The 25,641-nt window shown below is 51.0% G+C and overlaps 1 protein-coding gene and 1 long non-coding RNA gene across 2 annotated transcripts in view; one reads left to right on the top strand and one right to left on the bottom strand.

Moving 5' to 3' along the window:
- The window catches only part of SIAH3 (siah E3 ubiquitin protein ligase family member 3), a 70,279-nt gene extending 46,060 nt beyond the window's left edge, over positions 1–24,219 (bottom strand). The window contains exon 1 of the mRNA XM_038569557.1: positions 23,966–24,219. Within this exon, the coding sequence (XP_038425485.1) occupies positions 23,966–24,100 (135 nt within the window). The 5' untranslated portion in view covers positions 24,101–24,219. The remainder of the gene's footprint in view (positions 1–23,965) is intronic.
- The window catches only part of LOC111091812, a 127,127-nt gene that overhangs the window by 95,133 nt on the left and 6,353 nt on the right, over positions 1–25,641 (top strand). Inside the window, exons 7-12 of the long non-coding RNA XR_005376221.1 lie at positions 1,121–1,272; positions 3,230–4,235; positions 4,381–4,535; positions 4,970–5,020; positions 9,282–9,561; positions 11,299–11,423. This is a non-coding gene — a long non-coding RNA (uncharacterized LOC111091812). The remainder of the gene's footprint in view (positions 1–1,120; positions 1,273–3,229; positions 4,236–4,380; positions 4,536–4,969; positions 5,021–9,281; positions 9,562–11,298; positions 11,424–25,641) is intronic.

Below are 25,641 nucleotides of genomic sequence, written 5' to 3'. Positions count from 1 at the left end.
GCAGGTGAACTGGCGCTGGAAGCTCTCTCCTCCCAGTCCCAACCCGGGAGACGGAGACCCTGCGCCGGTTCAAAAAACCGGTGCTTGGTCATCGTTACTCGCATCGATGTTATCCCGAACCAATGGGGAATCATGCAGACACGGCAGGTCCGGGCCCCGGGGCTGGTCCAGAGGCCACAGAGCTCATCGAGGGATGGAGAAGGTTCCAGACAGCAGAGGAGGAGGCGAAGAGCAGGATTCCTTCCCGCCTTGGGTCCAGGCGGCTTGCTCCCAGGACAGGCCCCTCAGTCCCAGAGGCTTCAGGAGAAACCCCAGCTCCTGGCTGCACCTGGCTCTGGTCCAGAAGGGTCCCCAGGGCAGCCTCGCGTCTGTCTGTAGGAAACGGAAGCCACATTCCATGCCCAGCTCACTGCCACGTCTCCCAAGAAGGCTTTTCACTGTGCTCTTCTTTCCCACAAAGATTAGTCCCTTCCTGCCTCCTCTGCTCCCCTAATTCTTTGCAACCCCTGGAAGTAGGCTGCGTGGACGTCCTACGCGTGCACCCGCCTGGGGCCCCAAGCTCAGTAGGGCCCCAGGCTTGATTTAAGACGCAGCTGTCATTACTGCAAAATTCTTGAATCTCTAACCAAGGCTCCCTATTTCACTTTTCACGGATTATGTGAACCCCACAAATCCACAAATTTGTGTACCCCATGAATTACGCAGCCAGTCTTCCACGTAGGAGGTTTGTGACATTGGGCCACTACCCGGCTTCTCTGTACTGCCTCTGTTTCCCCATCTGTGAAATGAGAATGATGAGAACTGCTTTGCGGGGCTGCGGGGAGGACGGAATGAGTCGTGGGCACAGCAGCCCCCCGACGCCCCACCTGACAGCGCTCTGCTGGGCTCCCCTCCCGCGGGTGTGGACTTGTGCCGACTCAATGGGAAGGTGCTGGGCGCCCAGCCGGCGGCGGGGCTCACGTTCACATTCGCAGGGCCTCGTCTAGAACAGGGCCCGTAATGCTCTTTGAGGGCCCAGAGCCTCTTTATTTCCCTTGTGCCGGGAGGGGTCTGACGAATGTATGAAGATGCTCCTCTTGAAGCTCCCGGAGCTCAGTCGAAGCCCACTTCTCCTTTCCAGGTTGATCTGGAGTTGAAACTGCCTAGTTGAACAGCGGTTGCCAAGCAAGGCGTGTTCAGCATTTTGGAGGCTCAGGAACGAGCTTTCCGGCCTACCTGCGGTGACAACAAAGTGTCCCTGCCGCCCACGCTGGGGTTCCAGGGTGGGGTGAGGTAAGAGCCAGGGCATTAGCACAGGAATCAGAGGCAGCCGGGGACCAGGCCTCTTTTGGGGCCTAGGTGACGTTCCCCACGAGAGCAATAAAGGCCATTTTCAAGAAGCCAGTCTCAGCAGCCACTGCACAGTGCTCTGGGTTCCCCGGGGACCGAATTCTGTTGCAGAGTAATGCCTGATGGTGAAGGGAACCCTGCCTCCCACGCAGAACAGTCCACACACAGGCCGAGTGCTGCGTAAAGTCGCTCAGTGCCCGAGAATGACCGGTGTGAACGGAAGAGCTGAAAGGGAGGAGGGTTTGGGATAGAGAGAACTCATGTTGTTGTTGTTATTGTGGCTCTGAGAGAAAAAAAAAAATCCACCTTAAAAACAAAAATCCATACATCTCAAAGTTTTGAGCGTTTTCATAAGCACCAGCCACCCCAGCTAATTCAATAGTGGTTTATCCAGCTGATGGGATGAAGGGCCTCCGCTGACTGTGTGCTGACTCCTCGCGGAGCGGGGGATCCACCACGTAGTAAGTACATTGAGGTTTAAGAGGATAAGTAACCCGCTCAAGGGCATTGGGCTAGCAAGCCCAAGGTGATGGACTCCCCAAAACTGCGTGTGTGTAAAGTGCACCGATCTCAGGTGTGCACTGATCTCAGGTGTGCAGCCTGGTGGAGTTTCACTGTGCGCAACCCAGGAACCCTCACTCAGGTCAAGATGTAGGACCCTTCGAGCACCCTGGGAGCGTCTCACGCTCCTTCCCAACCTCCCTCCCTCGCACCCACTTCTAGGTAACCCCTCTTCTGACACCTGTCTGTGTCACATAGCGAGAGGCACAACAGTCTTGCTTGTGTCCCTTCCTGCATTTTTTCCTCAGAGAAGACCAACAGGTGCTCCTTTGTCTCAGGTCTGCTAATAAATCATATATATGTGTGCGCGTGTACACATGCACCTATACAGATATATAGATGTATGCTCAAGCATATAGGGAGGTCTTTTTTTTTTAATTCTTTTTTTTTTTTTTTTTTTAAGATTTTGTTTATTTATTCATGAGAGACACAGGCAGAGGGAGAAGCAGGCTCCATGCAGGGAGCCCGACATGGGACTCGATCCCGGGTCTGCAGGATCACGCCCTGGGCTGAAGGCGGCATTAAACCGCTGAGCCACCCGGGCTGCCCTAGAAAGGTCTTTTTAAAAAATAGTTTATATATTTATTCATGAGAGACAGATCCCCAGGATCTGGGGATTGTGACCTGAGCCGAAGGCAGAGGCTCAACAGCTGAACCACCCGGGCGGCCCTAGAAAGGTCTTTTTAAAAAATAGTTTATATATTTATTCATGAGAGACAGATCCCCAGGATCTGGGGATTGTGACCTGAGCCGAAGGCAGAGGCTCAACAGCTGAACCACCCGGGCGGCCCTAGAAAGGTCTTTAAGGCGAAGCTTCTCCCTTCACGGCATTCCAGGGCAACCACATTCAATCCGAAGGGCCACGGGAGCCCGCCGCTGAATCTCGCTTATCAAAAAAGACCTATTCAGTGCAGCAATTCCCTTGTGTTTTTAGAGGCTTTTTGTTCAGGACATGAAATTCATGTCTTATGATCTCCCTCACCCCGTGGTGAGGACATCCCTCTTTCTGGCCGAGGTGCAGGCCTACCCTCAACATTAGCAAGACTCAGGGCGAGGGTCAGACGGAGGCTCACAGACCACTTGTCTAGAAGTTTCAGAGTTGTATGCAGAGCCAGGAGACTTATGTAAAAGACATATATTCTTTCTATCTTAATAAATAAACATCTTCACAGTACGTCGGCAAGCCAGCCTTGAGTTTAGAGGGTTCACACTCCTCAGAGTTCCAGAATGTGGTGGAGAGTGAGTCAGCCATGGGCGTCCCACCTCCCTTTTCTTCCCCTCTCTGGTTCTGTCCCATACCTGACGTACGCGTGTGGCCACCCCAGCCTGTACATTCTAGGTTCTGTCATGGTTTTCCAGAAGAAAGGAAGCCTTGACCACCTGTCCGGCCCAGGGGCACGTACGCTGGTGGCACTGTGTGGCCTCAGAAGGGTAGATCTGCGGAAGACAGGTTCTGGGTACACAGAGAGAAGCCTAGAAGGGAAGATCCGAGCTCCAGGTAGGAACGTTCTCTTGGGGCTGCAGGTTCCTCACCCCACATGGTGTGTGTGGGGCACAGCCTGAGGAGAGCCAGGTGACACCTACAGAGCACACGGTTTCGCCCTTTTGTCTGGTCCGAGGGTGACTCCACGGAACTGAGATCATCTGTCTCCATCAGGAGAAAACCCTCTTCGTTTTCAAAGTCACTCTGAAGAGTTCAGTTTGGCTAAATCCTTCTTCAGTGAGGGCTTGCCATACAGCAGGCTGCATGGGGATGAGCCATGCATGGGGATGGGGATGCATGGAAGTGACTCCCAGCTCTCCAGGGCCTCCAGTCTAGTGGGAGAGCCTGGCCGTCAACATGGTGGAAACACACACATTCAGGGAAGGACTTCTGGAAGGAGAAGACCTCTGAGCGGGCTTGGGGAGTGAGAAAGTACAAGCCAAAGAAGTGGGGAGGAGAACAGCATGTGTTAAGAATGGTCTATCTAGAGGGTGTGGGAGGTTTTGAGGGGTGACCTGAGTCGCGTCAGGAGAGGCCACTGTATGCTTTACCAGGAGCATGGCTCCAGGCCCTGGGGGAGCCCTGGAGGCTTAGGGCAGAAGGGGTACAAGGACAAATTGACACATGTAGACACGTGACTCTGGCATCCTTATGGAGACACAAGACTCAGTAGAAGATAATCCAGGCGGGAGGTAACGAAGGTCTGCTTATTCAGTGATCCAATAGACACCCATGGAGCCCCACAACGTGCCAGGCATTGCTGTATCCTGGAGGTGCTGCTCCCTTGCCAGGGGCAAGGTAGCAAAAGTCCCTGCTCTCAGGGGGTTTGCATCCTCATGAGAAGGCAAGGACACCGTAGATGGTAAGGGAATAAATACTTCACATTATTTTGATAGATGTAAGTGCTATGGATAACAAATAACGGGATAGACATGACGGTGGGGAGATGGGGGGGGGGCGGGGAAAAGATGGAGGAGTTCATTTGTTCAATGTGTATCATTATCCAGGATATATTTATTTGTCGAGGGCCTGCTGTGGGCAGGAGAGACCCCACAGACGCCTGTTACCACAGCACTGATGTCTCATGGGAGAGCCAGACGTCACTCAAATACCCCACCACTGGAGCTCGTACTGTGAAGAAGGAGCATGGGTCTCTGAGAACGTAAGCAAGGAACCTGACTTGGGGTGGCTTGCTCTGGGTGGGGGGAAGAGCATCCCAAAGGCCCAGTGGTGGCAGGGAGCAAGGTGAGCAGCAAGGTTGGAGAGGCAGGGGGAGAGAGGGAAATTGAGGTAACCCCCCACAGCCTACCACGGGGAAGGCAAGGGCCCTACCAGGCCCAGTTTTTTTTTAGGGACTCCGCCTTTTATTTATTTATTTATTTTTAAAGCAAAGTATATAGTTTCTATATGATAAAATATATAAAACACACTATTTGCCATTTTCTACTGTTTTGAAGTGTACAGTTCAGTGGCGTTAATTACATGCATCATGTTGTATGACCACCACCACTATCTATTTCCAGAACTTTTTTATCGTCCCAAACAGAAACTGTGACCATTAAGCAATAATAACTCTCCGCTTCCTCTTCCCCTCAGCTCCTGGTAACTTTGAATCTACCTTTGTCTCTATGGATTTGCCTATTTGAGGTATTTTGTATAAGTGGAATCATATCATATTTGTCCTTTTGTGCCTGGCTTATTTCATTTAGCATCATATTTTAGAGTCAGAACATGTGTGTCAGGCTTTTATTCCTTTTTATAGCTAAGTAATATTCCATTGGATGTGTAGACCGTATTTTGTTTATCCATGCATCTGTTGGTGGGCTCTTGGGTGGTTTCCACCGCTTGGCTGTTGGAAAGAGTGCTGCTCCGAACATCAGTGTATGAATACCTGGTTGAGCCTATTTCCAATTCTTTGCGGTGTATATTTGGAAGTGGAATTGTGAGGTCACATGGTAATTCTATGTTAAATGTTTTGAGGACCCTTCCTCCAGGCATCCTATCTTAAGTAATATGAAATAGACCCAGTTATATAACAGAGTTTGTGTTACCTATAGATTTATTTCACTTTTTTTTTGCATAGTTGCTATTTTTTTATTTATTTAAATTCAATTCATTAACACATAGTGTAGTATTCGTTTCAGGGGTAGAGTTCAGTGTTTTTGTTTTTTTAAATGTTGTATTTATTTGTTCATGAGACAGAGAGAGAGAGAGAGAGAGGCAGAGACATAGGCAGAGGGAGAAGCAGGCTCCATGCAGGGAGCCCGATGTGGGATTTGATCCCGGGTCTCCAGTATCACGCCCTGGACTGAAGACGGTGCTAAACAGCTGAGCCACCCGGGTTGACCGCCCCTTGTTTTTTATAGGCACTGCACCATTTCACATTCTCACTGGTAGCATACAAGGTTTCCAGTTCTTCACATCCTTCCTTGGCCAACGCTTGTGATTTTCCAGTGACTTTGTCTTTATCCTAACAGCATCACATCTAAGTCCTCCCTCAGAACCTTCTCTGACCTCAAGTCTGGCAGGCAGTCTGAGGAGTCCTCACCTACGGTGGGATTTTGAAGAGGGTACATTCCCATGGAAGTAAGTCAGGGGAACACTGTTCAGCATCTCTACTAGCAATGTCAGCCAGAAGGCAGGGATGGAGATGGGAAGAAACTGGGTAAGGAGCTGGGAAGCTTTTGAAGAAGACGTACATGTGGCCAAGAGACACATGCAAAGATGCTCCATATCCCTCAGCATCGGGGAAATACAAAGCAAAACCACGATGACATACCAGCTCACACCAGTCAGTATGGCTAGCATTACCAAGTCAGGAAACGACAGATGGTGGTGAGGATGCAGAGAAAGGAGGGCCCTCTGACACTGTTGGTGGGAATGCAAGCTGGTGCAGCCACTCTGGAGAACAGTATGGAGGGTCCTCAAAGGGTTGAAAATAGAGCTACCCTGCAACCCAGCAGTTGCACTACTGGGTATTTATTTACCCCAAAGATACAGATGTAGTGATCCAAAGGGGCATCTGCCCCCCCCCCCCCCCGCACAATGTTCATAGCAGCAATGTCCATCATAGACACACTGCGGAAAGAGCCCAGATGTCCATCAACAGAGGAATGGATAAAGATGTGGGATATATATACAATGGGATACTACTCAGCCATCAAAAAAGAAAAAAGAAAAAGAAATCTTGCGATTTTCAATGACATGGATAGAACTAGAGGGTGTTATGCTAAGCGAAATAAGTCAATCAGAGAAGGACGATTACCACATGATCTCACTCCTGTGTGGAATTTAAGAAACAAAACAGAGGATCACAGGGGAAAGGAGGGGAAAATAAAACAAGATGAAATGAGAGAGGGAGACAAACCATAAGAGATTCTTAACTCTAGGGAACAAACCGAGGGTCGCTGGAGGCGAGGTGGGTGGGGGGATGGGGTAACTGGATGACGGGCATTAAGGAGGGCACGTGATGGAACGAGCACTGGGTGTTGTATGCAGCTGATGAGCCTCTGAACTCTACCCCTGAAACGAATACTACACTATGTGTTAATGAATTGAATTTATTCTTTTTTTTCTTTTTTTTTTTTTTTTTATTTATTCATGATAGTCAGAGAGAGAGAGAGAGAGAGAGAGAGAGAGAGAGAGAGAGAGAGGCAGAGACACAGGCAGAGGGAGAAGCAGGCAGAGGGAGAAGCAGGCTCCATGCACCGGGAGCCCGACGTGGGATTCGATCCCGGGTCTCCAGGATCGCGCCCTGGGCCAAAGGCAGGCGCCAAACCGCTGCGCCACCCAGGGATCCCTGAATTGAATTTAAATAAGAAAATAGCAACTATGATTGCCAAAAAAATAATGAAATAAATCTACAGGTAACACAAACTCTGTTATATAACTGGGTCTATTTCATATTACTTACGTTAGGAAGCCAGAGTTTGTAGTAAATGTAATAAAACACCAATAATTCAAAAGAAAAAAAAAAGAATTGGGAAACTCGTGGAGAATTTGAGGCCTGTCCCACTGGGTTCCCGTTAAATAGGTCTTGTGAGGGTCCTTTTAATCTCCCCATTAGAGCGCTGCTTCCCATAACAGCCCTTCAATAAATAAATATCTCTTCCTAGCCGGAGCCCAGTAAATAGACATATGAATGAGTGAGCCACCCCATTGTCCCTTCTCCCTCGCCTATTATTATCCTTAGCCCCTTCCGAAGACCAGGCGAGCGTTCTACTCCCTAAGAGGCCTTCAGGCTCCTGTCTGGTGGACCCTGCCAACCATCTGGGTCTCTTCTGGTCTCTTCTGGTACTGAACCACTGTTTGCCTTGACAGTTACTCTACAGGGTACTCACAGCTGTGCAAGAAATTAGGGGAAAAAAAGGGGGGGGGCAGGTTGCCCTGAGTCCCTTCTAGAACAAGGCAGGGCTTGTTCTAATGGATGTGGAAGGGAGTAATTTATCCAAATAATGCTCTCCAGCCGCACTGTGATATAAAGATCGCAGAGTACTTTGCCATTTCTCATCTGAGCCTCACCGTAAGCCACTGCGGTTGGCAGGGTGAGTACTGTTTGCAGGGGAACACCTTCAGAGAGGACAGGTGACCCACCGAAGGTCGGAGCAGAAGTGTCAGGGATGGGTCTGACTCCATGCCCAGGGCCCGCTCACCCTCCACCTGCAGTCATGACTCACCCCTGCCTTGCTGCCCCCACACCTGCTCAGGGCCCCTAGGAAGAGCTCAGCCAGGCTTTTAATAATCAATCAAGAGTTTTCCTGAGGCGTCTGCACAGACTTTTGGCTAGTCTCCTCAGAAGCTGTTCTTGCAAAATGCTTTCTTATTTTTGCCCAATCAGAACGGAGGTCAAAAAAAAAAAAAAAAAAAAAGGCCCTTCCATTCTCTCTCTCTCTCTCTCTCTCTCTCTTTTTCTGCACCAGCCAGCCTGGCAAAGCCTATTTCATTCCCGAAATTCAAATTGGAAACTGCCTTCTGTTCTCATTAGCTTGGGTTGTAGCAGTCATTACATTCTAAACAATTAATCCCTGAATGCCAATTTCTTCCTAGAATTATTCTGGACTCAACAACTGGTTTTCTTAGCAGCAAGGCTGAGGCAATTATTCCTGGCTTTTGTAACTAAACATGCTGCGCTTGGCACTTTACAATGTTTTCATCATCATTGAGTTATCAACATTTATCTCTATCAGGGGAAAGAGAAGGCCGTCCAATTGTGAAGGCCCCGCGATCACATAGCCCTGTTTACTGACATCGGCAGCCTCCCTGGGGCTCCTTTGCTCCGCCTGGAGAAGAGGGAGGAAGTCCCCCAGACCCCAAACCTTACCTGGGGGACTTCCCACAGGGACTAAGAAGATAGACCTCCAAGGGGCAGAGGCAGTGGGGGTGGGGGTGGGGCCCAGGGTACAGGGCAGTGCTCGCTGGGAGCTGAGACCGCACGGCTGTTAGACATGCCTTCCTTCCAAAGCTGGGCCCCCAGAGTCAGCAGGAACCTGGGAATCTGATGCGGTCTGTGGGATTTCTTTCCTTCCAGCAAGGACGGCACGGCTGCTCTGATGGGGGACGTGGGATTGCAGGCAGCTCAACTCATCCTGGGCTGGGTAGGGTCCGCTTACCTTCCTGTGCGGTTCCCCAAACACAGGCCTTCCAGAGAGGCGGCGTGGCAAGGACACGGGAGCAGCCTTGGGGGGCAGGCTCCCCTCGCACTGCTGTGTGGCCGGGTGCCCACTACCTATCCTCACCTGTAGAGTACGGCTGAGGGGAGCTCTATTTCTTGGGGTTATTTTTGAAGATTGAATATTTATCATTAGACTCATGTGCCTGGCACCGAGTGCTTTATGTGTTTAGACACAAATAAACAAGAACTTCCCTTTAGCAGTTGAAGGGGTTTTTCATGTTCTTTTGTCCCCTTTAGGCCTGAGAGCCCACGACATAGCGTATAGACAGAAAGCTTGCTCCACCATCCCCTAAACCGCGAAGCAACCCCCTCACTGCCCCGATTCACTTGAAGACATCAGCAAACAGATCTCCAACCCGTGTTCTTTTCAAAAAGTCGACCCACGCAGCACCAGGGTAGTAGTGACTGCCCCAGGCTCTCCAAGAGTGGAACTCAAAACATTTGCCAACAGCACGTGGAGAGCTAATCTTCAGATGATCAGCTCCTAACCAGTTAAAGCTGGAGCAGCTGTAATACGGTGGGTGGACGGGAGCCAGAACCCGCGAGCTTCTTCCCTCTTTTCTCTGCATCTCAGGACCTCTGGGCTGACTGTGTGCACCCCCCGCCCCTCTTGCATCCGGTAATGACCCCACCAACCACCAGCAGTAAGGAGAGTAGCGAACACCTGTGCCCCATTCACTGTGTGCCAAGCACTTTACCATATCAACTCAGTCTTTACAGCCCCCCTGGAATGCAGGTGCTATTATCATCCCCATCTTACAGGTGGGAAAACTGAGGCATAAGACAAGCTAAGTGACAAGTGCAGAGTCACAAGGCTGATAGCTGCGGAGGCAGGGGTTGCACAACCCAGGCGGGGTGGCTCCAGAGTCCATCACTTAGCATCGCATTACCTCCTCCTGAGTCATTGGCCTCACCCATGAGCCCACACATCCAGTCCGGGCTCAGAGACCCAACCGTGTTCTCAGGCAGGAAGGATGGGGGTGGGGGGTCATAGCTTAGAGCAGGCTCCAGGACACGGGCTCCATCTTTTGGGTCTCTGGATAACCCTCTCAGGTCTCTCACTCCCTTGCCTTGTTCTTATGAGCCATCTGCGTGTTAGCGAGACCTGCATTTACTAAGCACCTGCGTGCCGTCTATCTACGCCACGGCTGGGGACACGGGCCCTTGGGGGACTCAGCGTCCAGAAGGGACACAGATGTGCAGACGGCCGCAGGGACGGATGTGAGTAGGTGAGGGAGCTTTGGCTCCCCCTGGGGAAGGAGGCTCTCCGGCAGGGCTTCGCGGCCCAGGCAGCAGAGGCTCCTTCCTGCCGGCTGCCTGGAATTCTAGAGGGCCGCCCTGCTGTTGGGAAGCTGGCTGTGGTCCTGCAGCCGTGCCCCGGCCTTCCCGGCCTCGTGTGCAATGCACACCCTCTGTGTCCCTTGAACTCCAGAGCCCTTTGCGAGATCGGACGTATACGAGGGAGCCCATCTTACTAACCCCTCACCCAGAAAACAAAAATAAGATGCGGAAAATCTAAAAGGCCCACCTTTTAGTGACTCTGGATAAGCTTAATTGAGTCATTCCCCATCTCTAAAATTTTCCCCTTCCCCGCACGACAGGCATTTCTTCCTCTCATAAATTCCCAATTCTTTCTCATCGCCTGAGAGGCCCTTTGAACCCACTAATCAGGTCACGGCAGTAGCGTTTCTGGGAGGCTTGCTTATTTAACACGGATAGACAAATGAAAAGAAAAAAAAAAACAAGGAAGGAGAAAGGTAGAAGGAAGGAAGAGAGGAAAGAAGAAGGCAGGCAGGAAAAATAAACCAGCATTTCTGAGGGCGCTGCCACGTGCTCAGGCCCCATTTAGGTGCTTTTCCATCTATTTGCCACATGTGCTCCGGCCGCTGCACACCGCACGCCTTCTTACAAACAAACAAAAAAATGAAGTGCAGAGAGGTCAAGGCACTTGCCAAGGGTCACACAGCGAAGAACACGGGAGCTAAATCGGAAGGCACGTGGGAGTCCAAGGGCTACGATCTTTCCAGTGTACTCGGAGGTGTTTAAGACATGTGTGCGGGGTTTCCCAGTGTCACCAAGGTGCTGTCACTCACTGTAAAAAACGGGCCAGGCTGGCACGGTGAGCCCACTTGCCCCCCACATCGTCTTTCCCTTGCCCCGGCAGCCCTTGGGGGAGGTGGCCTCAGACCTCCACGGGCACATCAGGGTTACCTGGGAGGGACGCACAGAGCAGTGGCGCCTTCCCCCCTGACAGGTGGAGAAGCCAAGGTGACGGGACTTGCACAAGACCCGCCAGGACCTGAGCCAGCCTGCAGAGAAAAGCTCAGCCTCTGGGTGCGGAGAAGAGCTCCTCAGCCAAGTGTTTTCAAGCAGTGGGTGGTAAGTGCCTGGGCGCTCGCCTTCCCGCCTCGGATTTCCCCGGGAGTCTTGGAGAGCCTGGTGTCTCTGGCGCCTGCCTCAGTCAGCGGGCCCAGAAGGGTCCAGCTGGCATTTATTTAATTACCACAAACAGTTGCAGCACTTGGGCTGCAGTGAGGCTGGTCCTCACTGCGCTTGGAGGCCCCCCTGCTCCCGGGGAGGCCGGGCTGAGTAGGCCTCACAGGGCCCTGGGTGCCCTGGCACGACGCGCATAGGGGTCCTGTCGTTGGCTCCCCGGCAGGGTCCCCTGCAAGCCCTGTACAGCCCCCCCGTGACCCCCCCGCACGTCAGGGCTGCTGGGGCAGGGGCCCGGGGCTCACCCTGGCGACTTCCCTCCTGCCCTCCAAGGTCCCTGTGAACATTACCCTGCGTTTCTCCAGCTGGCACCCTGGAAGCAAAGCTCACAGACCTCCTTCTCCTTCCTCTCCCTAAGCTCACCTCTTGGGCTGATGCCTCCCTCCCTCAGTTCACCTCACAGCAGTTTTGGAAAGAGAAAAATGCTTGCAAGGGACTAGGAGAAAGGTTGGCCAGAAATCAAGACCGAGGCTGAGTTAGGTTAGGTAGCACATGGTCATTAAAGTTGCATTTCTCTTTGGTTTTAGGGGGAAAAGAAAATTAGCAATAAATATGGCTGAGAACGAGACAGGGAATTTCAAAAGCCTGTGGATCTTCTTAGAGAACGGGTGTGACATGGGAAGAGCCACATTCTCTTAAAGGACATGTTCACTTTTGTATAAAAGAAATTTCCTTTTTTTTTTCTTGCTGAGAGAATGTGGCTGGTCTAATGCTGTCCCCGTGTTCAGAAAGCATTTGCCTTTGTGACGCGGTCACCTAGCTCCCGTGGTCGTGGAGAAGCAAGGGACGCATTGACAAGATAATAACATGCCCCGGATCTGGGGGTCGCACTAGGTTCAGACACCTGTCTGCCTGTTAAAACACATAAAACACATAACCGTTTCTCTCTTTACTCCTATCGAGGTAAGATTGATATATGACATTATATTAGTTCCAGGTGTGCAACCTAATAATTTGATTTTTTTGTGTACACTGCAGAGTGCTTGCCACGTGAGCATAGTCCCTCCCAATCTGTCACCCTACAAGTGACCCCCTTTGCAAAATTTTCACCCACCTGCAAACCCCTTCCTTCCCTTCGGGTAATCAGCCTGTTCTTTGTGTGTCTGAGTTTTTTGTTTTGTTTTTTTTTAGATTCCATGTATACATGAGACTATATGGTATCTGTCTTTATCTGACTCACTTCATTTAGCATAATGCCCTCGGAGTCCATTCATGTCTTTGCAAATGACAAGATTTCCTTCTTTTTTTATGACTGTCTAGTATTTCATTGTGTGATATCTATTTCTCTCTATAACTATCTATACAGAGATAGATAGATATCACAATTTCTTTATCCGTTTGTCCATCGATGGATAGATTGTTTTCTTATCTTGGCCGTTGCAGATAATGCTGCAATGAACATAGGGGCCCCTATATCTTTATTGAATTAGTGTCTTTGTTTCATTTGGATAAATACCCAGAAGTGTCATCGCTGAATCAGGAAGCAGACCTACTTTTAGTTTTTTGAGACACTTCCATGCTGTTTTGCACAGTGGCTCCACCAATGTGCATTCCCACCGATAGTGCACAAGGGTTCCTTTTCCTCCAAATCCTTGCCAACACTTGTGACTACTTGTCTTTTTGATAATAGCTGTTCTAACAGGCATGAGGTGACATCTCCCTGTGGTTCTGGTTTGCGTTTCCCTGATAAGGAGTGATGTTGAACATTTATTCGCGAACCGGCCATCTGTGGGTCCTCTTTGGAAAAACATCTATTTAGATCCTCTGCCCATTTTTTAAATTGGATTTTTTGTTGTTGCTGTTGTAATTTTTGCAATTGAATTGAGTTCTTTATATATTTTGGATATTAACTCCTCATCAGATATATGATTTGCAAATATTTTCTCCCCTTCGGGAGGTTGCCTTTTCATTTTGTTGGCGAGTTTCCTTTGCTGTGCACCCATTAAAAAGAATGGTCATGGGGGACACATTTCTTTCATGCAGGGTAATTCAGAATTGGGTGTGTAGATAAAGTTGTTGCAAAGTTTTCCCTGAACCATTTGATGCCAATCCTAATTTTTACTGAGTCTGAATTTGGAGGGCTCTGCTCTTTGTAGACATTTACAGATAAGCAATTGTGTTATCGAGAGGGAGGGGGGGAGAGAGAGAGAGCTTAAGATAGAGGTTAAAAGCACCAGCTCAACTCTACTGCTTGGACAGGTTATTTAATCTCTCTCTGCCTTGGCTTCCTCCTGTGCAAAGTGGGGATAGGCTGATGGCATTGTACTGAGCGTGTTTAAAAAAAAAAGGCAATTCAGGTAAATCACTTAGCACAGCAGTTGGCAGTTTGTAAGTGCTCAATAAACATTAGCTAATAAAAAAAAAAAGCTCACACACACATACATAGTCTTACGTTGGGTTCTCCAAAAATAGAGCCCGAGGTAAAGACTTGGATGCAGTAATTTATTTGGAAGGCGATTCCGGGAAGCAGGAGGGAGGAAAGGGGCTGCTATAGGCCACAGGGGTTTGGTTCTACCCGGCAGCACAGAGAAGCCTGGAGAATGCCTCCTAGGACTGTCCGTCAAGAGCTGGAGCATCTAGGTGTGGATTTGATGTATATATGCAAGGGTAAGACAGGGTCCCACCTCAGGGTTTTTAAATGAAACGTAATATACTCAGTCCTAGTCCTATGGCCAAGCCTGTTGGCTCAGTTGCTTGTTGTGAAAAGAGAGCACTAAGGGTGAAGTAGCAAGAAGCGCTTAAAATAAGCACAGGGTTTTAATTTAAGAAGGCTCCACCCCAGTGAACAAGCTCTTCCACCTTTTTCCGCTTCGGTATTCTATATAATGGAGAATGGTAATAATATACCCCTTCCTAGCGAGCATTGAATGTACAGCATTCAACGTAGTTCCTGGACATAGCCCGCCTTCAGTGAACGGTGGCCGTTTCGTGGCTCCTACTGTCATTACTGCTGTTCCGACGTGCGTCTCTGAGACAGCAGGAAAAGGACTAAGGGCTTCAGGATGCGTAGCTGGCTCAGCTTAGTAGAAGTCACAATATACCTCCAATTTATAGAAGGGAAACCGAGGTTCCGGGTGGCTATTTGCATCAGACCTCCTGGCACACCTTCAGCGAGGTTGTAGGAGTTAACTCTGGGGGTGGAAGAGGGGGTGTCTTGGTGTCTGGCTGCAAAGCAGGGCAAGTGGTTAGCCTCGCTGGCCAGTCTTACAAAATCTGTTATCAATCTAAATGCCTGTCTCTGGGGGCCTTCTTGATGCTGAGCAAACCCCATCTTCCCTCTCCAGTGTGGTCTGCAGTGGCCTCTCCCCTCCATAGAGGACGTTTGCCAGCCTTGTCCTGGGTGCGGGGGGGGGGGGGCACCCAGCCTTGCCCCTTCCATGGGCCGCTCTCCCCTGGCTGGAGTTCCCGGTGCCTCGGCTGGAGACAGCCCTGCAGCACACAGCTCCCTCCTCATCACGAATTCCTGATTAAAAATACATTAAAGGACAGATAAATTATGAAGAGATACCGCATCTTTTTTTTTTTTTTTTTTTTTTTTTTTTTTTTTTGAGATACCGCATCTTGCAAGTAAAACTGACGTTTCCAGTTAGACCACAGGTCTAAATTATCCGCAAGGACGCCTGTTCTATGGCTGAAGACACTAGGCTGGTTTCAGATCTGTCTTCTGAGGGCGTCTTCATCTGGGGCTCCTTTGTCGTAGAACCTGATTCCACTGTGCACCCATTAAAAACTGCTCTTTGCAAGAGCAGTTCTGGCTTCATGGCTTTGGTGACTTCATTGGGAGCCTCACCCCCGTCCTCACTGTGTATTTGTGTCAGTACAAGAGACCCAAGGAACATTTACTTTCTTAATTGCCCCACCGTTGCCCGGCTGGTTTACATCATGGCACATTCCTGGGGACAAGGAGCCCCTGGGAAGATGTCCAGCATTGCCACAGAGTCCTGGTGGAGAGGCAGTGTCCTTAACCAGCGTCCTCACCCCCACGCAGTGTGGTGTCACAGAGGCCCTTATCAGCTGTGACCTTGGGCAAGTCATTCATCCCTTTGGTCCTTGTGTTTCAGACCCAGCCCTGGCACTTGAGCATCGCTCTAGCTCTCTGACCTTGAGCAGACTGTGCTTCAAGATCCTAGTCACTTGACACAGGTCATCTTACTGCTGACCCTTCCCCCCATCCAGTTGGAGTAGGAGAAGTTTGGTCACCCACACGAGTTGGGCAAAAGAAGCTTGGTCAGCTCCTGTGACACCAGGTGGCATCACCACGGGACACGGCTTCACAGTCACGACAGCCCCCATTTATGGAGTACGCATCACGTGCTAGGGGCTGCACTAAGCACCCGATGTCCATCACATTTCTTCATCTTCCCAACCGTCATTTTATAGGTGAGGAAACGCAGGCTCACGGAGGTCAGAGAGCTCACTCGAGGAGAACAGCCACGTTGGACTCACACCCAGATCCGTCTGACTCCAAAACCTGTACTTTAAAGCCTCAGCTAGAGTGGCCCCTTTTCTTTGCCAACACCACTTTCTCCCTTGAACCTCCCTCCTGAGACGGCAGTGGCCAGTCCCAGACTGGACAGGGGAGAAGGATCTGGTTCATCTCCATCGTCTTCTTCCTTCCACTGTGCTGGGGATCAGGATCCTCCCTGTCCCCAGCTCTGGGCTTTGTCTCCTGCCATCCTGCAGAGGCCACGCCGGGGTCCAGAGGGCCTGGCACCTCACAATCGCCATTGACTTGTGTGCATGAGTGTGTGTGAGTGTGCGGGCGTGCATAGAGACTCAGGCTGGAGTGCAGGGGACCTGGGCCTGCACTCAGTACTTAAAAAAAAAAAAAAAGAAACTCTCTGATGACAGTAGGATCCAGGAATGCTTTCTTGGCTCTGAAAGGTCAGAGCATGTCTCCTGCCCTCCCTCAATGGCAGGGGCTGTGGCCTGGATGGAGTGTGGTCCCCCTTCATCCTTGCCCTGCTCAGAGGGAAGCTGCTTCTCAAGGCAGAATGAACTGAGGGGCAAAGAGAAGACGGCCAGTGTCCCAGGCAGCGTGCAGCGTCCGCCGCTCCATCTCCCACCGCGGGTCTCAGCTCAGCTCAGGCCCACACCCCCTAGATCAGATGCCCCCCCCCCACAGGGCCACTTACCCCTGTGCTTACTCAGCTGCCACTAATGAAGTCATGCATAAGGCATGAGGGGCAGGTTTCAGGAGGGCGGAGGTGGGGACTTTTCTGCACGGCTCCTGGCTCTGTGAAGGACAAGGGGACCCTGCTCCTCAGCTCCCGTCCCCACAGAGCCACCTGTGTCCTCCCGAGACCCAATCCCTCTCCCGTGGCCGCATGGGCTTGAAAACCCAAGCGGTGCTATATAGCAGGGCTGTTGTTGAAGCTATGCACTAAGGACAAATTGGACTTTTATATAAGGCAAGAAATTGTTCTATTCAAATTTCTCTTCAAGGCCAAGGGCGATGCACAAATATCAAGAAAGAGCAAGCGGGAGGCTTGTGGAGAGGGAGGGAGGGCAGAGAAAGACAGCCAGGTGGGGCTGCAGGGAGTTGCCTCCAGCTTCCTAGGAGCGGCTTTCATGGTAATGACCATGTTGACAGTACCTGCTGCTGCTGTTTCCGGACTCTCTCTCTCTCTCTCTCTCTCTCTCTCTCTCTCTCTCTCTCTCGCGCAGACACTTTCCTCATGTGAGCTCATTTTGGCCTCATGCTGCCGTAGCAGGTGGACATGATTTTCTCTCTTTTAAAGATGAGGAAATGGAGCCTCTGGGAGGCTAAATCATTTGTGCAAAGTCACACATCTGCAAGTGGCACAGTCTGGATTTGAATTCAGGCCTGGCTGCCCCCAAACTGATGCTTTTGTTTGTTTTTTTCCCTGTGCCCACTGCTTCTCCCCATCTTGTTCTGGTGGATTTAAAGGTCTATGCTTTTGACTATGTATCTCTTTATCCTTTGATTTACAGAATACAGTCTGCGTGAATTCATGTTAATTGTATTATTTTTAAAAGAATTCAAAAAAAAAAAAAAAAGAAAAAGAAAGGAGATTTATGGCCGGGGGTAGGGGAGTAGGGGGCAGGATGATGCAGAGGCTCCAATGTGCTAAGGGAACGTGGGTTTGGTGAAGGGCGTGGGTTTGGTGAAGGGCGGGGATGGTAGGGTATGTGGTACAACCTATGGGGTCCTACTGCTGGCCCAGGGCTGATAGGGGTACAGGAAGTTGGGGGGGGAGATCCTTGCAATTTTCTGCTCTGACAGCATGCACCCAAGCAAGGGATATTTTGTTTGGGCTAATTTGAAGGCAGCCTGGGACAGTGTAGGGGATATAAGCCTGACATTAAGAGACCTAACTCATGGTTCCATTTCTGTCACTGGGGTTGATTCCGCAAAAGTCCTGTTGTGGGTTGAAGGGTGGTCCACCAGGTGATATGTTCATGTCCTGGCCCCTGTGAAGATGACCTTATATGGCAAAAGAGTGAATATGATATGACCAAAGGTAGAATTAAATTAAGGATCTTGGAAGGAGAAGCTTATCCTAGATGAACCAGGGAGGCCTTAAAGGCAGTCACATGTATCCTTATAAGATAGCCACACAGAGGAGAAGGCACACAGAGACAGAGGCGACGGGACCACAGGGGCAGAGACTGGGGGGATGTGGCCACCAGCCTAGAAACACATGGTGCCACGGGAAGCTGGATGAGGCAAGGAGCAGATTCTTCCCTGGAGAGCCTTAGAGGGAGCCACGGGCCTGCTGACGCCTTTCATTTTGAACTTGTAGCCTCCTGACCTGCGAGGGCATACATTTCTGTTGTTTTAAGCCACCCAGTTTGTGCCAACTTGTTACAGCAGTCCTCGGAAACGAATACTCATCATTTCCCCCTCTCTGGCCTCAGTTTCCTGGACTATGCAGTGAGAAGGTTTGACCTCCCAGCTCTGACACTCTCTGTGTCATTCCCAGAGCGTCAGGCCCCTGTGGGAGGACAGGTCTCCGTTCTCTGGAACCAACCCTTTCCAGGTCACAAGGGAGCGTCTAGACGGGCCACCTCTCGCCTTTGAGGAACAGAACTATTTGAATCCAGATGACTCCATTAAGGGTAAAATCCCTTCGTGGACGGCCGCTTATTTATTCTTTCTTATTGTTAGTGGCTAGAAACATACTCGGCCTTACCCCAGGGAAGTCATCCAGATAGCTCTGACCTCTCTGTGGATTTTAAGGAAAGCTTTCAGTACCTGTTTTCTAATTTCGGCCACAGTTTTCTGCAGCTTGAGGGACCATGGCTAAGGGAGTCACACAAAATTTGCTTTGGGGCTGCTGGATAGATGGAGCAGGGCGGTAATCGGCTCACCGCAGCAGCTCGGGGCGCTGCAGCCTGCCTGCCCCTCCATCACTAGCACGCAGCCAGCGAACGACGGCTCGGGGCTCGGGGCTCAGGGCTGTTGGTTATGTGACTCGGGAGCCTCATCTGCAATCATCGTCAACCAGAAGCGCTGCACCACCGCTCTGTGCCGGTGGAGTGGTGTCAGACTATTCACAGGAACCCAAGGGCTGGAAGAGGCTGCACGCGGAAGCTTTGAGAATAAAGCCCAGAGAGCGACCACCCCCAGTTTCAGCCCCTCCCTCATCCTGGCCTGGGCTCCTCCAAGGTGCTAATGAACTGTGAGGGGACTTGAGAGAGGGCAGCAGAAGGAAGACGGTGACATTTCCAGAGGATGGGGAATGGGATCCTCCGAGGCGCGTTATGTCAACAAGAGCTGAGTCACCCACACGCGCTAGCTGTTAACAAAACAATCTTGTCAGAAGCCTTTAACTGCTTTAAAACAGGTACTGAGGCTGAACACTCCAAAGGCCACCTGTAAATCTCTAAAAAACAATGTTCGGGTCTTTAGCTCTCATTCAGGGGCCTGCTGCACTGTGTCGAGCAGAGTTAGTGAAAGCCTCAGGGCGGTAACGGGATTTCCAAAGATTATCCCACAAACAGGAGAGGCGATGTTTGGCTTTGCCACAGATCTCTTCTCCTCTGTTCCCTCCCTTTGGTAATCCCTCTCCTTCTCAGTGCAGCCCACACCCCTGCCCCCCTTCACCCATCACTCAACACACATTCATCCACACGGGTCCAGTTGGGATGAAATGGGTCTTGGAATGAAAGGCATGTGGATGCCCCTCCCGCCTCATGCGTGTGTGTGTGTGTGTGTGTGTGTGTGTGTGTGTGTGTGTGTGTGTGTGTCTGTCTGCGAGCCCAAGGTTAATGGGTACAATGAAGAAGAGGGCACTGGGTGGCTCAGTCAGGTGGGCATCAGACTCTTGGTTTCTGCTCAGGTCGTGATCTCAGGGTGGTGTGCTGGAGCCTCTCGACCAGCTATGCATCCAGCAGACAGTCTGCCTGAGATTCTTTCCTCCTCCCTTCCCCCTTCCCGTCTGCTCCTCCCATGATGCCCACGCAGTGCACTCACTCTCTCAGATAAATAAATCTTAAAAAAAAAAAAACAAAAAACAAGAAGAAGAGGTCTAGGAGCAGCTGGATGGAGGCATGAGTAGCCTTCCACGACAAGTGGGGAGGTTATACCCTCTGTACTAGACGCTACGGAGGGCGCTGGGGGTCTCAGCAACGACTTTGGTACTGGCCAGGGCCTTCTTCAGAAGTTTGCCAGAAAGCGTTTTGCTAGTCTTTCAGAATCCAGTTTATCAAGAGCTGTAGTTAAGAGGAGGAAGTGGTCCAGCAGCCTCGGCTCAGGTACTGTCTGCTTGGGAAGCGCGAGAGACCGACCCTGGAGGGGCTGGAAGGGCCTGGGTGCAGGGCCTGGCCATCCCAGCCCTTGGAGGAGGTCCCTAGGGGTGGGGAGCCAGAGGGGGAGGGCTGCCTGGGGCCAGGGCATTATAGAAGGGGCTAGTGCCAGCGGGAGAGGCGCCAGTAGAGAAAGGCCTCCTTGATTTGGAAATAAGGAAAAACATGAGGGAGGAAGGAATGCTGAATCAGGAGCAGGAGCTGGGGCCCCGCCGCCGGCCTGAAGCCTGTAGCCACATCTATGTAACCTCTTGAATGAAGCCGGGGCAGCAAGCCAAGAACACTGGCTCTGGGTGGTCACTCTTCATGAAGTGGGAAGGAGGAATGGGGGGTCCTGATCTGTGCCCGGAGCCATCCGTTCAAGCAGACAGAAGGACGGACATGGGGAAACACGGAATGTCCTTTGCACTCCAAGGGGGGCCCCCTGCCATGCAGCTTCCCTCTGCCTGCCCCTCGCTTAGAGCAGAGGTCCCCGGGGTTCCCATCCCTCACGTTCCAGCCCTGGCGACTGCCCCCTTTTAATTAGGATGGGCTTAAGGGGTGTGATGGCTCTACCCAGGGTGTCTGCATTCCCAGGAGGGCGTCTGCTTTTCCGTTTAGAAGCATAAAGGCATCAGGTTGCTCGAAGGAATCCCGGGTTACTGAGTAATCGCCATAATAAGATTGAGAATGAAGGTGACCTATAGAAGCATGGTAAATACACGATTTTCTCTGCTCAGTAAGTGAATTTTCATTATAACTCAGCACTTGCCTCCGGTCCTCGAATACTGTTAGCAATTCTCGGGGAAGCCTGGGAAAGGACAGAGCGCAAATATGCTTCCACAAAGAAAAACACAGGCTTCCCAGCCCTCTTTGTAGCTGCACGCAACCTAGAAAATTGAAAGCAAGGTTGCAGTTTCTGTCCTTGGTCACCATTTCATGTAGCAGCCTGTCATACAAAGTGCAGGGAAGCACCACAGATCAATAGCTCTTCTGGGTTAACATTGCCACAATCTCTTTTTCTTAAAAAAAAAAAAAAAAAAAAAAGATTTTTTTTTCCTCCGTGTAGATCACAGCTTATTATATCCAAGGCATATTTCTGTGGTCTGTCTATGGAAATGAATGCTTAGAAGGAGCACTTTTCTTTTGAGGTTTTATTCACTTTTTAATGCGAATGATGGGGGCAGCAATGCTCCTATAGAATTGTTCTTTTCAAAAGCTCTGCACATGGCTGTTAGCCCTCCGGTTTGCAAAGCAGGTAACATTTACCTGAATGGGCTACCTGGACCCTGGGAGAGCACATACATGGTCCTTATCGAGACACTGTAAAGGTACCCTGGGTTGCAGAGGGCTCTCTGCTCGGCACGGCCTCTGCGAGTCCCGCGCACCTTGCCAGACCCTCTCACAGCATCAGCAGCCCTCACCTTGCTTTGTTTACCTCGGTGATGGTTGTCCGAGCAAAATCTCTAAGTGGATTTTTATGGGAAATGAAAAGCCAAATGAGTATATGTTTGAAAAGTTGAGCCATGGAAAACAGCCTCCCAAGGCATATGCCACCTATTTTTATGTTGTCACTTTATATGGTTTCTAAGTGGGCTAAAGACTTGAAGTGACGACTTTTCAAGTTCCTAGTGAAACCCCACAGGTTATATGTACACTAGCATGATTTTTTTTTTTTTTTTTTTTTTGAGGAGAGTGCTAGACAGCACATCATCCGCCTCTTGTAACTCTTTTTAGCCTCACAGAGCCATGGAGATATTCATTCATATGTCCATTTCGAAGGTGAGGAAGGGAAGGCTCAGAGAGATTGACTATTTTGAGGGCTGAGCTTGGTGAGAGCTGATGCAGAGCCTCCAACCCTGACTCTGAACTCCTGGGTTTTGGGCAGCAGGACTATTTAGCACGATCTGGGCAGACCGCAGACCTCACGGAAAAGATGTACAGGGATGCCTTTCACCCCACCCCACCCCACCCCACCCCCAAGATCTTAGCACCTCTCTCCTCCATCATCAGCTGTAGTCCATGAACCATATAAATTCCAACTTTGGAAATGCTAAGTCTCATAAACAATTTTTAAAGGTATTAAAATGCAAAACAGGAGTAAACAAAATTTCTTGCCACAGGGAAGTAACTAATGTAAAGTGACAAAATAATGGGAGTTTGAATGCGGTCTCAAAAGTGGCCATAAAATGGAATTCAGAATCATATCTTAGTATGTACGCCGTACCCTTGCTTCGCCAAGGGTGACCAGCAGTGAATTCTCATTTATAAAACTAAGCCACGGAGGCAAAAGGAGACCGTGGGATGAGGGGAGGGAGAGCGAGAGAAAGAGGGAGCGTAGGAAGGAGGGAGCGAGAGCAGTTGAGCGGGAGGGTGCTGGTCACAGACTGGGTACCCCAGGGAGCCAGTTCCTAGTCTGTGCACCCTAGCAGCCCCAGGGCGGTCCATCACCCCCCTCCCCACCCTCCCCAGGCCTGGCCACCTCTAGACTGCAGGGCCTGCAGGCAGGTGGTCCCTCCCAGGGACTTCCAGGAATGGGGAGGGGGGGCAGGGGGGAAGGCACCCATCTGTGCTGACCTGCAGGGCGCTGCCTGAGGACAGTCTGATGCCTCATAGGAGTTTACAAAGTGAGGAGCAACAAGCAACACTTTTTCCTCCCCAAGAACAGTGGTCAGAATGCCAGACCCCTCCCCGCAGAGACTGCTGCCCCCCCAGGCTGCGGGGCCCCCCCCTGCCCCCGGCCCCCCCCCCCTCGCCCAGCCCTGTGCACCCCGACCAGGACCCGCAAGCGACCCCTAACCAGTCCATCGTTTATCTGAAAGCAGAGCCAAGGTGGCTCGGAGGGTCCAAGGTGGGGAGCAGCTCATCTGCATCCCCGGACCCCCCCTGCACTGGCTCCCCCCACCCCAGCCAAGGCGGGCTCTGCACTCATTCCCCCATCAGTCTCGGCTGTGCAGCCGGCTGTCTTCCCAGATCCCAGATGATCCCATATCCCGGCTCTTCTTTAAAGGGCATCCACCTGGAGGCACAAATGCAGCAGCCGCCCCCTGGGTCCTCGCGGCAGGGGTGCAGCTAGCTCCCAGCGAGCAAACTCCTCCGGATGTCCCCTCCCCACCCTCCACCCCCCACCCTCACGCGCCTAGTCCGAGCACAAGGAGAGACATTTCGCAGAAGGAGCCCCCTCACCAACTCCCAAGTCCCCCTTCCCCACTTCAGCGTCCCCAGGAGGAGCCTCCGAAATCCACTGCCTGCCTGCTCTCTCCTGCACGCGCGGGACGGTCCGCAGCGTGGGCAACTTCTCACATCCTGGCTGCTGAACACTCGCCCCGGGAATATATGGGATCCAGGAGAGGACGCCCCCCTGACTCCCTCCACCGCCCTCGCTTCTGACCCCGACCCTGACCCTGACACCTCGGGGTGCGGGTGGGGGGTGGGGCGGAGAGGCCAGGCCATCACTCCAGTCGTTCCTGCCAATGGGGGGGGACACAAGGCGCGATCACCGAGACCCCAAGACACCCCAAGACCCCAGGCACCCCCTCCGAGTCCCCTAGCGCAGGCGCCCCCCCCCGCCCCCCCCGCGCAGAGGGTCTCTAACCCCGAGGGGGGGGGCGGGGCGGGGGAGGGGGAAGGACCCTAACCCCAGCTGCACGAATGTCAAACGATCCACAGCAACTCACCTTTAGGTTGTGCGTGGGGTTTACCACGCAGACAAGTTGCCCGGCAGCGGAGAAAACCCGTCTAGCCTTGTAGTGCTGAAAGCGGAGGTGAATGAGATCTAACACAGCCCCAAAGCACTGGGTAAAGAAAAGCATCACAACTTTTGGGGTGGTGGGGGGGAGGGATGCTGCTGGCTCGGCGAGGGGCGTCAGGAGCTGGAAGTCCTGGGCTCTGCAAGGACCCTCCGCTCCAGCCCGGCTCAGCTCAGCGTGCCTTCAGATTCATCATCAAAATAAGACGGTTAGAATCTTGCAGCAGTGAGGCGGCCAATCAAAAGGACAGAAATGTTATCCTTGAGGTGCAGAGACAGCCAATAACAAATGCCTCCCCTCCCGAAACTCCCAGATGAATTGAGCCTGGCGGAGAATGTATTATTGAACATTACCATAGATCAGCACATTGCATTTATCTTGCGATTACAGCCGACCGTACATAATGCTGCGGAGATAGGCTGACAAAATTGATTGCTTAATGTGTCTCCATTTATTAATTGACTTAATTTAACATGAGAGCCTTTCTTAATGCGCCGGCAAAAAAAAAAAAAAAAAAAAAAAAAAAAAACCACACACACACACACACAAAACAAAACAAAACAAAAAAAACCCCACCAAAAACATAAAGCATTTTGAAACCGCGAAATAGTAAAACACCCTGCTCCAAAGTAGGCAGATGGAATAACGCAGATCGGGGCTCGACTCACCAGAGCTGCTTGGGAGAAAATCAAATATTACAAGACTCCGATTCCAGATCAGGGATTTGGCAGCATAGAAACGTGCATCTTTCAATCTTGTGCTCTCCGTAATTTGGATTTCAGCCCCTTGATAAATCTTACTTTCCAATCTTTATCAAAGCAAAGAATCCCTAACAAAAGCATTTGGAGGTGGTAGTGTTGGGGGATATATATATATATATATATATATATATATATATATATATATATATATATACTGTAATTACCGAAGCCTGAGAATATTAAAGCATAAAAATGCACAGAGTATGCTGCTAAAAATAATGAAATCCCTGATGCATGAATGCACACACACACAAAAACCTACACAGAGAGGAAAGTGGCTTGTAAATCAGCAAAATAATTACAGATGTGGAGGGCCTTTGCTTGTCATCCATTTGCATATTGGTGGGCAGCAAATTGCTAATTAACCACTAGATTGTTGGAGACATTGAAATAGGGATTAGGAGCACACACACCACATCGGCGAATGCAGGCAGCACATTTCTGTGCTGACGCAGGCAGAGGGCATCCCAGGCTTCTGTCCGAGCTCCCTCTCCAGAGTGGGGCAGGTGAGGGCACTAAGCTGGTTCTGGAAGAAAGTCTCCGGAACAGTACACAGAATGCCCTAAGGTATCTTGGGAACGAGTTCTGATGGCTTTAGTCAATCCTCGCAACTAACACACCACGAGAGTTGAGTGTGCTGTGTCTCCCCTTGTCTTTAGTGGTTCCTCTGTGGCGAAGTCACCTGGCACCCGGGTGAGGACGCATCAGCCTTGTGGGTGAATTGCACCCACAGTGGGAGCCCAGTGATCCTTCTGAATGGCTGTCACCCTCCTCTGGCTACAGTGCTTGGGGTGTAATGTAGGCAAAGCATGCGCACACCTAGGACACCCGCATCTATGACCT

The sequence above is a fragment of the Canis lupus genome, chromosome 22 (genome assembly GCF_011100685.1).
Source record: "Canis lupus familiaris isolate Mischka breed German Shepherd chromosome 22, alternate assembly UU_Cfam_GSD_1.0, whole genome shotgun sequence".
In the NCBI taxonomy this organism is placed as follows: domain Eukaryota; kingdom Metazoa; phylum Chordata; class Mammalia; order Carnivora; family Canidae; genus Canis; species Canis lupus.
The sequence above is the reverse complement of the archived record's forward strand: the minus strand, read 5'-3'. Positions and strand labels throughout refer to the sequence as shown.